This window comes from Rana temporaria, chromosome 1 (assembly GCF_905171775.1).
Source record: "Rana temporaria chromosome 1, aRanTem1.1, whole genome shotgun sequence".
Classification (NCBI taxonomy): Eukaryota; Metazoa; Chordata; class Amphibia; order Anura; family Ranidae; genus Rana; species Rana temporaria.
In genome coordinates this window covers 441,159,468-441,175,194 of record NC_053489.1, presented here as the reverse complement: position 1 = coordinate 441,175,194, position 15,727 = coordinate 441,159,468, and the positions used below count along the sequence as shown (strand labels likewise).

Below are 15,727 nucleotides of genomic sequence, written 5' to 3'. Positions count from 1 at the left end.
TTATGTCTGTCAGGACTAGGATTGTTGGTTCAAATCCCAACCATGACAAGACCTGCATGTAGTTCCCATGTTCTTCCTGTGCTTGTGTGGGCTTCCATATCCACTCCAAAGACATACTCATAGATTTATTGGGACCTGTCTGACTTGGTCCTAGTATGTGTGAATGTGAGAAAGGCAAGCCTTCAATTTTCTTCCCTTCAACCAGGTTGAAGGGAAGAAAATTGCTTGATTCCCCCATTAACACTGACTGTGGTTGAAGGAAAGAAAATTGAAGGCCTGCCTTTCTCACATCCCTCCTTCCCGCAGAGCTATTTTGTTCTGCCAGCGGGAGGCACGAGGAGCCTTTCCCGCCGGGAGAAAAAAAACAGACAGACTGGTTGTAAGTTGATTGATGGATTGACTTCAGTAGAACTGGCCTGCCCATGGACGGATCAAAATGTGTTCCTGCTGAACCAGACAAATTTTGATATGTCTATGGCTGACCTTAATTTGTAAGCTCCTTGAGGCCAAGTACTGATGTGAATGTACAATATATACATAAAACATTGTGTATATAAATAACACATATATATATATATATATATATATATATATATATATATATATATATATACTGTATATATATATATATATATATACTGTATATATATATATATATATATATATATATATATATATATATAAAAAACGTATATAACAGTAATAGATAAGATAAAAACTCAATTATATATATACATATATATACACACACATATATATATATATATATATATATATATATATATATATATATATATATATATATATATATATATATATATATATATATATATATATATATATATAAAACTTATATAACAGTAATAGATAAGATAATACTCAATTAGTGATTGAATTAGCTGCTTAAAACTCAGGGTTTATTATCACTTTAAAGGCAGAATCATGCATTTACTGCTTACTTTGAATAATTTCAGCAGGTGCACTGAGATAGTCTAGTTCAATATCTACAAAGTGGAAAGTAAATAAGTCTCTGCAATAAAGTTTGCTAAAATCTTTGCAATGCAAATGGTTGACCTGAGCAAGCTTCAATCAAGGAACTGAAGTTTAATTCCAGAGTTCAAGTTAGGTACACATACATAGGGCCAGATCCTCAAAGAAGTTACGCTGGCGTATCTATTGATACGCCGCGTAACTTCTATTTTGCTCCGGCGTATCTTTGTTTTGTATCCACAAAACAAGATACGCCTGAAGCTGTGCTAGATCCGACTGGCGTACGTCTTAGTACGCCGTCGGATCTAAGGTGCATTTTTATGCTGGCCGCTAGGTGGCGTTTCCGTCGATTTCCGCGTTGAGTATGCAAATTAGCTAGATACGCAAATTCACAAGCGTACGTCCGGCCTGCGCAATTTTTTACGTTGTTTCCGTAAGGCTTTTTTCGGCGTATAGTTACCCCTGCTATATGAGGCATATCCTATGTTAAGTATGGCCGTCGTTCCCGCGTTGAAATTTGAAAATTTTACATCGTTTGCTTAAGTCGTTTGCGAATAGGGCTTTGCGTAGAATGACGTTCACGTCGTAAGCATTGGCTTGTTGCGGGTTAATTTTGTGCATGCGCACTGGGATACCCCCACGGACGGCCCATGCGCAGTTAAAAAAAAACGTCATTTACGTCGGGTCAAGACGTATTAACATAAAGCACGCCCCCATCACATACATTTGAATTGCGCGCCCCTACGCCGCCAAAGTTACACTACGCCGCAACTTACAGCGCAAATTCTTTCAGGATACAAAAAAAAGCTGTAAGTTACGGCGGCGTAGTGTATCAGAGATACGCTACGCCGGACGGATAGAAGCGCCGCGCTTCGTGGATCTGGCCCTTAGTGTTTTGCAAGCACTAAATAGGTACTGGTTGGTTATTTATAGTTGGCAATAGCACTGAATCCATCTGTCATCCTTAGACAAAATTTCGGTGCCTCTTTTAGAACTTCACAATTATACTTTTCAAAGAACAGGAATAACACATTTTCTAACAATTACGCAGGTGCCAGATTACATATAGTGCAAAACATTTATTTATAAAATGTGTTTTGCTTAAAGAAAAACAGCTTTCAGTTAACAGAATCTACTAAAAATCTGAGATAGATGATTGTAAATGAACAGAAATCTAGACACGGATAGTGGTTATTCAATGGCTATAATTAATCCCATCATTGACCGATTTGGTCCAAAAGAAGCTTAAAGAGTTAATATAAAATCCACTTACACAGAGTGCTGCAGAAACCAGAATTCACTGTGTGCATTCTGATGGGAAGCCACCTTTCAAGTGATTCAGCTACAGCAGACAGGTCAAGTATTTCTAAATTAAGCTTGTAGGAGAAATTCGCTGGAAAGTTGGCTCTAATTTACGTTCCATGTTCTGCAGTGAAAAGTTAATCATTCTTCAGACATACTGTATGCAGCCTTCTTGTGCTGCCTCCATAGGCTCACTTATATCCAAACGTGTGACCAGGAGAAGCTAGCATTTTTCCAGCAAGGAGAGTACACAGAGACTGCAGACAATGAGCTTGAAATCCCTCATGAGCCAGTGTTTACATGACGAGGCCTGATAGACATACACTACGGCTGAAAGGCACACCCACATGGTGCTGTAGAGCAGCCTCAACAACGAATAGACAGCACTGGATGACTTAAATCACTGCCTAAAACTTTACACTATGTATTGTTTGGAAAAGAATACTTAACCATGTTTTATAGATTACACAAAGAGTAGCAATCTGACATCAATGTGTTGAATTGCATTAGTGATATCCCATGCTTGACCTTCGTCACCATTTTACTAGATTTGACATCATGGGCCAGATTCACAAAGAGATACGACGGTGTATCTACAGATACACCATCGTATCTCTGACATAAACTAGTCCTATCTATGCGCCTGATTCATAGAATCAGATACGCATAGATAGGGCTAGATCCGACAGTGTTACACTGTGTTACACTGTCGGATCTTTTTTTAAATAAAAAAATGGCGCCGGGGGCGTTCCCGCTGATTTACGATAAATAATATGTAAATCAGCGAGATAAGCAAATTCACGAACGTACGCGGACCCGTCGCATTGTTTTTACGTCGTTTCCGTAGCGGTTTTCCGTCGTATACTTACCCTTTCTTTTATCAGGCGCAGCCAATGTTAAGTATAGCCGGTGTTCCCGCGTCGAATTTAAATTTTCCTACGTCGTTTGCGTACGCCGATTCACGAACACGCGCGTCGCAAGTCCCGCTCACGTCGCAACCACTGACGTCCTAGTGACGTCAGTGGGAGCAATGCACGCCGGGAAATTCCCCGGACGACGCATGCGCATTTAAATCAGCGCGGGGACGCGCCTGATTTAAATATGACACTCCCCTAGCCGCGGAATTTGAATTCCGCTGGGGGATTTAGGATCCGCCTTCGCAAGTTTGGAGGTAAGTGGTTTGTGAATTAGCCACTTGCCTCCTAAACTTGCGGGAGCGGATCTTAATTCACGTAGATCGAGCGGATCTATAGATCCACTGAGCTACGTGAATCTGGCCCCATGTTTGGCCATATGCACCAAAGTGTTTATAACCGGTAAAATGGTCTTGATATTCTTAGGTAATAACGACAGGTTTTCCTTTGACACTGAAAGGGTATCTCCACTTTTGTGGAAAAATAATATAGCAAATAATAAAAATAAAACCCATAACATACAGGTATACCTTATTTAACGACCAGGTTCTGTTAAGTAAGGTTAAACAAATTGGTTGTTAAATGAGGAGTCACAAGAAATTTATATTTTAAGCATTTCCTAACTACTATACTGTATTGTGAAAAAAAGGTCTAAAACACAAAACTCCAGCTCAATACCTATGTTTTAATTTGCATAAGTACAGAACACAAATGAAAATTCTTTACTGTAATGTACAATACAATGATGTACAGCGCATTGTTAAGGTGGGGAGAGCTGGTCCTAAGTCTGAGTAGTTGTTAAACAGGTAAGTCGTTAAACGAAGAGTATCTGTATACAAGTGCTCCACAAGCCATTATAGTTGTATCTCGGATTACAAGCATAATCCATTCCAGGAGAATGCTCATAATCCAAAGAACTTGCATATCAAAGTGAGTTTCCCCATTGAAGTCAATGGAAACTAAAATAATTTGTTCCGCATTGACTTCAATGGGATGCAATACCACATGCGACCAGAGGTGGGGGGGTGCCGGAGAGACTCGGAAACGTCCGGAAAAGCCCGAGAACACATCGGCTGACCTCGAAAAACATCGGAAAGGCTCAGAACCTTAGTAATTCTGTGTATTTCCGTGTCTTTCCGAGCATTGCCGATCGGTGCCGAACGGCTGCGATCGGCGCTGTTCAGCTCTGCTGCTCGACTCCGATGCCCCCACACCTCAGGCCAACACTCGCAAACCGATTTAGATTTTTTTTTTAAAAGTTGCTCGCAAATCAAAATGCTCGTTAATCATTACTCTTCAACTGAGGTTCCACTGTATATAATTTTAAGTTATTCAAATTATTTCTCCTTTTAAATTTTCAGCTGTAATTTTCTGTAATATTCAATGCAATATGACAACTTGGAAGCCTTTTGTACACAGTTGGTGTACAGACTTTCCCCAGAAATTAAATTTCCAATTTGTGTAATTGGCTCACTGATTTTCCCAGAAGTCTGCACTAAGATACAAGTTCGATTTTAGGCACCCTCTGCAACAAAAAATGTATTTTGGTCAAACACTCCCAAAGCATTAACTACCTCTGAAGCAGGGGCAGATCCAGAGTCTAGTCTCAGGAGGGGCACTGCCAGAAAATCAGGTGTACCTGTACGCCATTTTGTGCAATAGCCAGAGGGGGAGCCAATCAGTGGGTTTGGCGGCCACCCGCAATCGGTCCCCACAGAGATAGAACACTGATGTAAACAAGGCAGACTGCCATTCTGTGAAGCCGCATACACACTATCAGTTTTCCTGATGGTTTTCTCTTCAGGTTTACCAAAACCATCTAATATGAGGTCAAACCTTAAGCGTTTCAATTTGAATGCAATCAGGCAGGTCCTTGTACTACATGGTTTTGGTAAACCTGAAGAGAAAACCATCAGGAAAACTGATAGTGTGTATGGGGCTTCAGAGATGAACAGAGTGATCTTGTGATCCTGCTAACCAGGAACACGGATCACTCTGTTCATCTAGTTTGTCAATCCCCTACACAGTTAGCAAGCACCCCCTAGGGACACAGTTAACCCTTTGATCAGCCCAGATGTTAACCCCTTTCCAGCCAGTGTCATTAGTACAGTAACAGTGCATATTTTTAACACTGATTTAGTGTCACTGGTCCCCAAAAAGTGTCAAAAGTGTCAGTTAGGTGTCAGATCTGTCTGCCACAATATCGCAGTCCGGCTAAAAAAAATCACTGATCACCGCCATTACTAGTTTTATTATTATTTAGGTACTTATATAGCGCTGTCAATTTACGCAGCGCTTTACATATACATTCACATCAGTCCCTACCCTCAAGGAGCTTACAATCTAAGGTCCCTAACTCACATTCATATACTAGGGCCAATTTAGGCAGAAGCCAATTAACCTACCAGCATGTCTTTGGAGTGTGGGAGGAAACCCACGCAGGCACAGGGAGAACATGTAAACTCCAGGCAGGTAGTATCGTGGTTGAGATTCGGATCAGCGACCCTTTTTACTGCTAGGCGAGAGTGCTACCCACTACACCACTGTGCTGCCCTATGTATACACACACACACTTTTTCTTTTTTTTACATTTTTGTGGCAGGCACTACATTAGGAATTATTTATTGCTGAGTCTCTACTGTCAATGTGTATTGTTTGTAATGATCAGCTAGAATCTAGGCCAATATTTAGAATACTATCACTGTTACAGACAGAGAGAGGAAAAGAGAGAAGGGTAGTAATAAACTGCGTGGTGACTTGCTCAAAGTTTAGTAGGACAAATTATCTCAGAAGACAGAAGACAGATGGTCCTAAGAGTCGGTTCACACTAGGGCGACACGACTTCCAGCGCAACTTTCAGAGGCAACTCCGACACGACTTGAGCATGAACCACAGGGCGATCTGGGGCGATTTACAACACGACTTGAAGTCGTCTCCAGGACAGGAGACTTTCCAGTGGCCAATCAAACAACAATCAGCTCTAGGAGAGGGAGGGGGAGGGAGAGGTTTGCCTGAGAAATGTATGTTATCTTCCTGGAAAGTCGCTTCAGTTAAGACAGTGATCAGACTTGGATCAGACTTGGAGGCGACTTTCATTGAAATCAATGGGTACAAATCGCCTACAAGTCGGATTGAAGTAGTACAGGAACTTCTTTTGAAGTCGGAGCTACTCGAGTCGTGTGTATTAAAACCGCTCCCATTCACTTGCATTGTTTTTCTCGACAGCGCGACTTGGGACGAATTGAGGCGACTTCAAGTCGGATCCCAAGTCGCCCCAGTGTGAACCGGCTCTTAGAGATGGGTGGTTCATATATCATTTTTAGAAACAAACATTTAGAAGCTTAGATGGTAAGCACGTTTTCATAACAAGTACTATTTTGCAAAGCTAGGTAATTTTTAAAAATAAACAATAATAGATTTTTTGGATACCAAAATAGCAGCGGCAATTTCTTGATGCAAATTTAACTAGATTTAATTAAATCTCTTAAATTGTGGCATATGTATCAATGGTATCAACTTTTATTTTATTTTAATTAAATCTCCCTTTAAATAGGACATTCAATTATTCAAAGCATATGATTTGGATAAAACCCAAGAGTGGGTTTTATACTGCTCAAACTTTATTTCAAATACTCTTGTTCTTTGTACGGTATTTATATACCCACTAATCCACCACTCCATCTGTAGAGAAATAGAAAAACAAATTGGTCTATTGTTCAGTTGAGGTCAAGTAGGTCCAAGGAAAAAAAACGAAGAAAAAATTAAGTTTGGTTTATTACTTGCACTAAAAATAAAACTGAATTGTTAATGATCTATTGTTATAATCAATGATCCTTACATACATTCCAGGGGCCAGATTCTCAAAGGACTTAGGACGGCGTATATCCGAATGAGCGCTGTCGTATCTATGCGCCTGATTCTTAGAATCAGTTACGCTAGAATTCGGACAAGATAAGAGCGGCGTAAGTGTCCTACCCTGTCGTATCTTGGGTGCATATTTACGCTGTCCCCTAGGTGGCGCGTCTATTGATTTATGCGTCGAATATGCAAATGAGCTAGATATGCCGATTCACGAACGTAATTGCGCCCGCTACGCCGTTTACGTAAGGCTTATGTCCTGCGTAAAGTTACCCCTGCTATATGAGGCACAGGTAATGCAAAGTATGGACGTCGGAACAAGCGTTTCTTTTTACGTCATTTACGTAAGTTGTACGTGAATGGGGCTGTGCGTAGGTTACGTTCATGTCACAGGCATTGAGCCAGCTTATTTTAGGGCGTAAATTCAACGTATTACTGAGCATGCGCGCGCATGCGCCGTTCGTTAAGCGCGTCATTCACACGGGGTCACGATTAATTTCCATACAACACGCCCCCTACCAGCCTACTTTGAATTAGGGGGTCTTACGCCGGCCAATTTACGCTACGCCACCGCAACTTACGGAGCAAGTGCTTTGTGAATACTGCACTTGCCTGTCTAAGTTGCGGAGGCGTAGCGTAAATAGGATACGCTACGCCCACACAAAGATACGCCCTCCTACGTGAATCTGGCCCCAGAAATGAATTCAGGACTGCTGAATAAAGTATACCACATCTGACAATCTTGACCCCCATTCAAATGTAACAAATGCTGTTATATCACACAAAATATGATTTAACAGAACTCTAAAACATCTTATAATATAATATTGTATGTTTTAATGAAATTATCTCAAATTTCAAATTCTTGCTTTAAGTCCAACTGTAGATTAATAGAAATTGGTTCTGATAAAATTAGGACATTTTAAAAGAGTACATTTTAAATATCGTTTTGTTGTTTTTCATTTTAAAGCTCACCAATACTGAGTAGAAATGTCGATACCCGTTTAGAGACTACAAATAAAGAGTGCTGTGCTGTGTGTTTCATAGCTGACAAGGTTGAAAAAAAACACCAGTCTTTCTAGTTCAACTTTTGTGGGTGTGTGTGTATTTATGTCTCTACCACATCTCATATCCCTGTTTTTATGTTTTTATAAGATGCCCATCTAAAAGTTTTTGGGAAATTAGCAACGCTTCCCACTGAAACTAATGACTGTGGAAAGGAGTTCCACATCTAATGCCTCGTACACGCAGTTGGAATTTTTTCATCGGATATTCTGACCATGTGTATGGACTTTTTCCGTTGGAAATTCCGATGGAGTTAGAAAGAGAACATTCCGACAGAAAAAATGTATATCGGAAATTTCCGTTCGTCTGTATGGAACTCCGACAAAGAAAAAAACATGCATGCTCAGAATCAAGTCGACGCATGCTCGGAAGCATTAAACTTATTTTTTCTCGGCTCGTTGCACGTGTTGTACGTCACCACATTTTTGAGGGTCGGAATTTGGTGTGACAGTGTGTATGCAAGACAGCTTGAACGGAATTCCGTCGGAAAAACCCATCTGAGTTTATTCCGACAGAAACTCTGATCGTGTGTACAGGACATTACAGAACCCCTTGAGCAGTGGCGACATGACTTCTTGTGTGGCCTGAGACTGAATAGTTTCCTTCCAATTTTGGAATCACCGTTAAAGAGGAGCTCCAGGCCCCCCCCCCCCAAAAAAAAACTATTTAAAGTCAGCAGGTACAAATCCTGTAGCTGCTGACTTCTAATATACGGACACTTAGCTGTTCAGGGATCCAGCGATGTCCTCACCCGAGCCAATTCTTCAATCGGCCTCTGGTCCAAGCAACTGCGAATGTGCGAGCCATGCTGCGCCCTGTGAATGGTCCTGTAGTCTTCTGGGATCTGTGATGTGTCCCAGACGACTGCAGGGGAAGGGGGTAGGCAAAGTTCTGGCTCAGCTTGCCACGGCACATCTGACCAGAAGTGGGAGCCGGTACCTGCTCCTCCTCCCACTGAAAAAATGTCAAATGTGTCAGTGGGGGGGGGGGATGCAAACAAGTGGAACATGCCCTTTTGGGTGAAGTTCCGCTTTAAGATTATTGTATATCGCTACTATATCCCCTCTACTGTTAGATAAGCAGATTCTCTACTGCAGTCCAACACATGCCCTGCCTTTTCTCAACTACAGCTCTGCAATCAGCAATGCTAAAGCTTCTTGCTGAGTGCAGAACTGTACACCTGACTCAGCAGGGGCACCTCAGACTGCTGTAGAGAGACCATTGTTCCCACACAAAGCATAGTGACCTCTAGATGCAGCCTCTGGACAGACATGAGCTTTCTGTTGGAGACGGGGTAGCTTTGGAAGCAAAAAAATTGGTAAGATATTAAAAACTTCCCATGTTAGGCTTCCTTTATACTTATAGTTGGGTTGGGGATACAAACACATGGTTGAGCTGTGTTTTTGCTGCCTCAACTGCTTACCCTTTAGAGGCAAAAGCACTCGAAAGAGAGGTATGTATATGGCACAAATTACCCCCCCCCCCACACTGCATTCAGTGAGCAGTACCTCTGGTCAACACAACCAATTTAAACTGAATAGGCCTGAGTCACAACTGTGCTGGTGCTGCTTTTTAACAGACAGCGAAAATGCAATATAATGCCTCTACACTGACTGTTAAATGTCCTCTGAAGAGAGGTCCACCCTGGATCGCTCTTCAGAAGGCTTAATCCAAAGCCCACATTGCCTGGGACGCTGGCTCAGAAGTGATATCATTTATATCCTTAGGCCTGTGCAAATCTCAGCTGTGCTCACACATTTTCTATAACAGCCGCTGCTGCAGAATAAGCAGCCAGACGTCATGATGTCACTGTGCATGTGTACCTCAATACTCGGAATTCTGGGAGTTGTAGTTTGTTTTGGACGCTGTATACAGATCCTTTCGTGTAAGTGCTTTTAACATGTTTTAATATATTTTGCACTCAGATTTTATACTACTGGGCATGTGTCTGCTCTGTTTTATATTCTCTTCTATGCTGCTGTGTCTGGAGGAAAAAGTGGGGATGTGAACTGCGGAGCACCATCTTGCCATCCTGTATAACAAATGCTGTCTGACTTCTCACATGAGAGTCGTACAAATTACCGGTAAGCCTTAAGGCCCGTACACACTATACAAAAATCGGAAGTGAAATGTCGTCCGACTAATGATCTGCCGATTTTCGGATCGTTAGTACGGTGCTTTTCGACAGCCGATTCCGGTTTTTCGTCAGACAAAAGCTGGATGTACAGACTATAACATTTTTGTCATACGTAAACTTAATGTCTGTTTTTTGTACGAAAAATACATAAGCGCAAAACTACGCTCAGACACTAAAGGATACATACAAAACTAGTCAACACATTACGTCACTTCATAAGTTGTATTCTGTTGTGCAGGAATTTTCGTATAGTGAACCACTTCACTTTCAACATGAGGCTAGCATGCAACAAAAAACGAACAAACGTACGTCTGAAAATCTGATCTTGTGTATGAGGTTTTAGTGTGTGGTATGGTGGAGGACAGGAGCTGTTACACAGGAGAAGAGCTATGGGAAATTACATTAGTAGGAAACACATACACAATGGCCCAGATTCTCGTAGATGTGCGTTAAACTCCGCGGGCGTAACGTATCTCATTTATGTTACGCCGCCGCAAGTTTTACAGGCAAGTGCTTTATTCACAAAGAACTTGCCTGTAAAGTTGCGGCGGCGTAGCGTAAATCACCCGGCGCAAGCCCGTCTAATTCAAATTAGCCGGGTAGGGGGTGTGGAGCATTTAAATTAAGCGCATTCATGGACGACTTACGCAAACAACGTAAATTTACAAATTTCGACGCGGGAACGATGGCCATATTTAACATTGGTTGCCCCTCATATAGCAGGGGCAACTTTACGCCGCGCAAACCTAACGTAAACGTCGTAACTTAACTGCGTTGACCGCGCGTACGTTCGGGAATTCGCGTGTCTAGCTAATTTGCATACTCGACGGGGAAAACGACGGAGGCGACACCTAGCGGCCAAAAAAAAATTACATTTAAGATCCGACAGCGTAAGAGCCTTACGCCTGTCACATCTAATGGATATCTATGTGTAACTGAGTCTAAGAATCAGTCGCATAGATACGACGGCCCAGATTAGGACTTACGACGGCGTACATTGTGTTGCGCCGTCGTAAGCCCTTTGAGAATCTGGGGCAATATTGGTATAATGTTCAGCGCTAAACCATCTGATGAAATAGATTAGGGTTTAAAATTTAAATGAAAAGGCATGCATCTGCAAACTGATACATGAAGGTGCAACCATGTGAGTGGATTGAAAGTTCTGGGGAATGAACCCCTAAAAATTTGTCTCTAAAAAAGTCTCCAAATGGAGGCTGTAAAGGGAATGAGGTTGCTTCAGGCGCAGGCTGGGGAACACGATCAATGTGAACAAAAGTAAAACAAAAGGAGGAGAGAGAAGCGCCAAGCCAATCCTTTAAACAGCTTAGGAATGTATTCAGTATATAGGTATAAAACAGCACTAAAAACTTGCATGAAAAATGTTGGAGCACATGCAGAGTGCTAGAGCGGGTGGGAGCTTCCACGTGCAGTGTCACAGGAGCACAGCCAGAAGGCTGGGAAGTCTCTATTGAGGGATCCACAAGCGGCGCTTATTAGCTGCAGCTGGAGCTTCGGTAAGCCTTGTGGAAGCACTTTTTTGTACTGGACCTACACGGATGTTACTGCATTTTATATGTTTATTTTGCATATGTTTGGAGCACTACCCCCGAAGGAGCTGCTGGTTTAATTTTGGGCTTGTCGTTACCTTACTGTTCACCACACTCGATCTAAGGGTCCCTCCTGAAGAGTTATTCAAAAACAATGTCCGCACCAACACTTTGGTTTCTTTTTCTTCAAGAGTTTTTTTAAACAGGTTTTCCAACAGAGGGGTAGAAGGATAAGGAGGATTCAGGTACCTTGCTTTGCGGATCATGGGTACAGTCTTAGATCCAGAGGACAAATTGGTTCCACGCTTGATTTAGCAACCACTGGATAGGCCCACTCTCACTGACCTAGCAGACGGTGCGAAGCTCGTTCAAAGTCTCTGCCACAGACTTGATGAGCGTCGTTGGGTCGTTACACAGCCCTCTGCCACAGGATCGTGTAACCACACATACACTTAGTGAAATTTCAAAGAAAGTACACAGCTCACGGTGCCAGGATCTTTCAGCCAGGCCGGCAGCACAGTGAGACAAGTTGGTCCGGATGCGTTCTTCAATTGAGTCTCCAATTGCTCAGCTTCTTCCCGCAGGCAAGATAGCACAGGACCACCCCTGGACCAGTAAGCCCCAGAAACTCCTGGGCCTACTCTTAGTTACGGAGCCTCAGGCCAGTAGGCCCCGAGACCGGAAAAACACTGTCAGCGAATTCCTGAGGCCAGGAGGGCCATTAGGTCAGGATCGGAATACCCCGCCAGAATGGTGTCTGTCCCTTAAGTATCTTCCCCCAGAATGCACAGCGGGTTGACCACGCCCACTGGGCTGCTTCTGGGAAGAAGGCACCCAATGCACCCAGCCTATTGCATTTCCAACCTTGACTCCCGGTGACAGCGATACCTGCAGGCAAGGGGAACATGTGCAACACAGCTGGACTGGAACAGAAACCCACAATTTGGTATAATCCTCTGAGCTAAACTACAGCTCAGGTAACTAAATTTACAAAATAGCGCCTTCTCAACAGAAGCAGGGCGCTACATGTTTATTTGAGAAAAAGTGCACGTTATATTGCAGAAAGTTACAATGTACAGTTTGAGTGATCACTGGAGGTGGGGAAATACTGACTGCAGCAGATTGATCATCCTCCCAGATTCCTGCCTCTGAGGGAAAACATTGAAAAAAGCCTTATCATTTTCCAGATTCCTGCCTCTTAGATGCATACTGGGAAACTGTGCATAGGCATAGATATCTGGAGTTCTAGATTATTAAAATGGTACCATCAATTTTATTAAATTGTGAAATATCAGAAAAATATTAATGCAGACATATAGAGCTACTGCTAGGTGCACCTTATCTTTTTGGTTATACAAAATCTATAGTGCAGCAGGTGTTCATGCATACAGGCTAGAAAACCTGCTGAGAGACCAGAACAACATCAATGGAATCTAAAAATCACATCTGGCTCATAACCACAGTGCACAGCTTTATGCATTTACATATAAATGTTTATAAAGTTTTGAAATCTCACTGGGAAAGTTGTATATTAGTAATATTGAAAAATGTCCAAAGGAAAAAAAATTAAACTTTTCAGCATTTTTATTCAAGTTAAATTTAAATGCCACTGTAGTTAATTAAAGTGGCATTCTGTATTTAACGGTGACTTTTATCAACAGATACGCTGTACTATGTTCAAAAAGAGGAATACATCTTCAAAGGAACTCCTGTGTCAAGACAGGTGTAATGGAAAAGAAGCTCATTAGCACAGCATTAAAAAGAGTGATCATTCTAATTTCATTTTAAGAGGCAGAAGCTGCCTCTAGGCGCTCTCTTTCTCAGCTACTTCAACAACTTGGTAAAATTAAAAAGTTTCTGATGGCACATGCTTCAGATGAAATTCCCTCTTAAAAGGAGTTGTATCTATGAAACGTGACAGTGCGTTATATAAGCTAAGAATCGCTTTTTAATCATGCTAATCAGTGTGCAATCTGGAATTAAAGTTTCACAGAATCAGAAGTTTTGCTCAGCAAAAACATAACAAAAAAAGATATGACAAAGCAAGATTATTCCTGAAAAATATAGTACCGATCAGTCACTATAAGAGGGTTGATTTACTAAAAACTGGAGAATGCTAAATTTGGTACAGCTCTGCATAGAAACCAATCAGCTTCCAGTTTTTTTTTATTAAAGCTTAAAGTGGATGTAAACCCAAAATATTATTTTTTAATTAGGGCTTGCACCTTGTACAGTATAGGATTTCATGTAATCTGTGCCCAGTCTTGCCACAAATCCAGCTCTTAGCAGTCCTCTTATCTTTTTTCAGTGAGAGAAAAACTGACAGAGAAATAGGAGTCTGTTTCTCCCCCTTGCTGTGAGTGACAGGTGATTTACATATCTCATGAATGAGCCTGAGAGAGGCATTCTGAATACTTCAGATCCTCTCCTCCTTTCATCTCCAGCTCTCCCAGGATTGGCTGCTCCACACCTCAGCATGATTGGGCGTGCTGAAGTCATGTGGTGACTTTTCTGGGTTTTGACTGGATGTTAGTGATCATAGCATAAGTTCAGTGTAAGAAATACACAGGAGACAATGCATGTTGACAAGGGGAGTGTAGAGGTGGGCGGGGAGCCTACTGACATCACGACTCCACCCACCAAGCTTCAGACAACAGATCCACCCACAGAATCTGCAGTTTTTCGGGTCTCATAACAGACATAGGGGAGACATTTGACAAGTAAGGATACATGCAGGAGGCATGTATGTCCTATGGCAGTAGTTTAGAAAGGATGAGAGTGGGCTTGCATCCACTTTAATTGAACAAGCTGAAGTTAGAGGCTGATTGTATACCATGGACAGTTTCACCAGATTTTGCACTCTCCAGTTTTAGTAAATCAACCTCTATGTGACCCATTGGGAAATGTATTGTTCCTGTATGATATGTCCTAGCTTAAAATAATAAACCAATAATATAGCTAATATCTAATACTTGCGTATTACGTATATAATGCAAACATATATTTAATAATATCTAAACAGGTATATAATGTTTAAAATGATTGAGTCTTTTTGTTTTACCTTAATGCATTCTCTGCATTAAAGTGAAACTACACTGCATCTGAGCACCACAAACCAAAAACGCGAATTACTTAATTTTTACTATTCAAAGTAAACTCATCCAATCATCCATGTATCCATGCTTTATGTTGTTGAGAAATTATATTGAAAGTCATCTCCCTAGCATTTATGGCCATGGCCATCTTGAGTAAGAGCAGATGATTGTCCTAGACATTCAAACCAAGAAGTAACTGAAAAAATATAAAAAATCCAGTCAAATCCTGAGAGGAGGGAGTGGGGGGCAAGGCAAAGCTGCACTGTATGTATATTGATGCACACAGCCTGGTTCTGGAGCATGCCTGCACATGTGCCCCCATAGCACATGGCTTACTACTATGGGGGATACATGCAGGATAGGAGGAGCACGCAACCCCAGCAGGAGACCACCAAACCAGAGGGGGGTAAGAGACTGCTTTGTGCAATACCATTGCACAAAGCTGGTAAGTACAACATCTTTTAGTATCACTTTAAAGCTGAATTTTAAAGCTGAAAAAGGCACACGTGTCACATGTCATTTTGTGTGTTGACATTTAATAAAAAGTGCACTGCAAAGTGCATTCAAAAAGCATAACATTGCATGTTAAAAATAATTTTCATGTGTTTCCTTTGACTTCAATGTATAACTAAAGACAAAACTTTTTTTTACTTTTCTATAGAGTTGGATTAGAACACTTGTCAAGTGTTTTATAGCGGTCTGTGTTCCCAGAGATTCACCCTCTCTATTAGTTCTGTTTATCACAGAGCGGGAAATCTTTTAATGGGGACACTAGTTTCTGTGACCCTGCTGACACCCCAGGATTCCCCTACTTTGGAG

The 15,727-nt window shown here is 41.6% G+C and overlaps 1 protein-coding gene across 4 annotated transcripts in view; it reads right to left on the bottom strand.

Annotated features, from left to right (window-relative positions):
* The window catches only part of ARHGAP24 (Rho GTPase activating protein 24), a 737,825-nt gene that overhangs the window by 159,614 nt on the left and 562,484 nt on the right, over positions 1-15,727 (bottom strand). The window contains exon 1 of one of the 4 annotated variants that reach the window (XM_040326586.1): positions 2,264-2,508. The exons of the other annotated variants lie outside the window; for them this stretch is intronic. Coding sequence (XP_040182520.1) covers positions 2,264-2,300 — 37 coding nt within the window. The 5' untranslated portion in view covers positions 2,301-2,508. Of the gene's footprint in view, positions 1-2,263; positions 2,509-15,727 lie in introns of those variants that run through there. 4 annotated transcript variants of the gene reach the window in all.